Raw genomic sequence first — 1,318 nt, forward strand, 5'->3', positions numbered from 1 at the left:
CGCCGGCCCCCCCCCGTGTCGCGTGGGGAGCCGCGGCCAAGGCACAAGTGCGGGGAGGGGAATGGGGGGAAAAAAAAAAAACCCTACACAAAAAACCGACAACCAAACCCACCAAGACGCCAGCCGCCATTTCGCGCAACAACAGGCAGAACCCGAGCGAGCAGCCCCAGCCAAGCGCCCTAAGGAGAGAGAGAGAAAGAAACAAGAGACACACGCACAGAAGAGTTAGACAGGAAAAAAATACCCATAGACTCCGCCATGATCACAAGACGTTTAATCACCCCCCCTCCTCCCTCAGACTTAATGCCCCATTACAGCCGCCTCCTCTGCGTCCAACCAGCTAGCAGATCCCTTCACCTCGGCTCCCTCCTGCCGCAGCAGCAGCTGTTTAGAGCCCCAAACTCTCTGTGCCCAAGGTGTGGGGGGACGCTAGTCTATGACGCTGCTGCTAACTGCTTCTCCAATCACCCGAATGTGGCGGCTCCATCGAGGCAGAGAAAGAGCTGCCAGCCCAGCTTTTATCTGGTGCCCCGAGTTTGCGCACTGGAGGAGGCTCGCTCAGCCCCTGGTGGGCGTCGAACGAAACCCCAGCCGCCGCCTCCCCTCCCTCAGTCAGCCGTATCGCTGGAGGGGCTGAAGCCGGGCAAGGGAGGCAGGGCGGCGTACGGGTACAGCGGGAGCTGGGAGGAGATATGGTAGCAGGAAGAGGGGCTCCTTACGAATGGCAAAGGCTGTGTCTGCCCTGAAAGACTGAGCGAGTTCCTGGCTGTGGCAGCGCCCGCTGGGCGGGATGGAAGGGCGCCATTCCTTCGTCCCGAGCGCTGTCCCTTAAAGGGCAAACGAGGCTCGTTCGCTGGTTGTCTCGTTCCCTGCAGAACAGAAACGCCTTCAGCGAGTGCTGTCCCACTCGCTTTAAGGAAAGAAGCTTTCTCCCACTTGCCTTATATATGAGTCCTAAGAGCTTCGGGGAAGATTCTCAACCTCGAGTGTCAGAGTTTCAGTCAAAACCTCCTGAGCAGGTCTGCAAATACTCCCGCTCCTTTCTCGGTCCCCTCTTCCCCGCCCCTCAGTTCTTCTGCGTGTGTGAGATCCGGCGGGTCTGCCCGGCTTTTCGCGCAGTTTGGGCCGAAAATGTGCTGTTTGAGATTCACAAAAAACACATATGCCGAGAGCATCGATGGTCGTGAGGAAGAAGCCGGAGGTTGGGGGTGTGATAGCGGCCGAGGAGGGAGTTTTTGCGCTTATTCCTCCGAGGATGCAGCTGTGACTCAGACACATTTGCTCCCACCCGCGCTCGGGCCCACAACAGGCAAGGAAA

At 58.6% G+C, this 1,318-nt stretch overlaps 1 protein-coding gene across 17 annotated transcripts in view; it reads right to left on the reverse strand.

Moving 5' to 3' along the window:
* The window catches only part of LOC108449540, a 52,216-nt gene extending 50,906 nt beyond the window's left edge, over positions 1-1,310 (reverse strand). For 6 of the 17 annotated variants that reach the window (XR_001865724.1, XR_001865723.1, XR_001865721.1 and 3 more), the window contains exons 1-2: positions 469-1,310; positions 113-179 (exon numbers count right to left, since the gene is read on the reverse strand). Coding sequence is in view for 2 of the 17 variants with exons in the window: in XM_017745905.1 (XP_017601394.1) it covers positions 113-179; positions 469-487 (86 nt within the window). In the remaining 15 variants the exon portion in view is untranslated. Of the gene's footprint in view, positions 1-112; positions 180-357 lie in introns of all 17 variants that reach the window. The other 11 variants (XR_001865716.1, XR_001865715.1, XR_001865714.1 and 8 more) reach the window with 4 other exon arrangements.
* Between the last annotated feature and the right edge of the window lie 8 nt (positions 1,311-1,318).

The sequence above is a fragment of the Corvus brachyrhynchos genome, unplaced genomic scaffold (genome assembly GCF_000691975.1).
Source record: "Corvus brachyrhynchos isolate BGI_N302 unplaced genomic scaffold, ASM69197v1 scaffold239, whole genome shotgun sequence".
Classification (NCBI taxonomy): Eukaryota; Metazoa; Chordata; class Aves; order Passeriformes; family Corvidae; genus Corvus; species Corvus brachyrhynchos.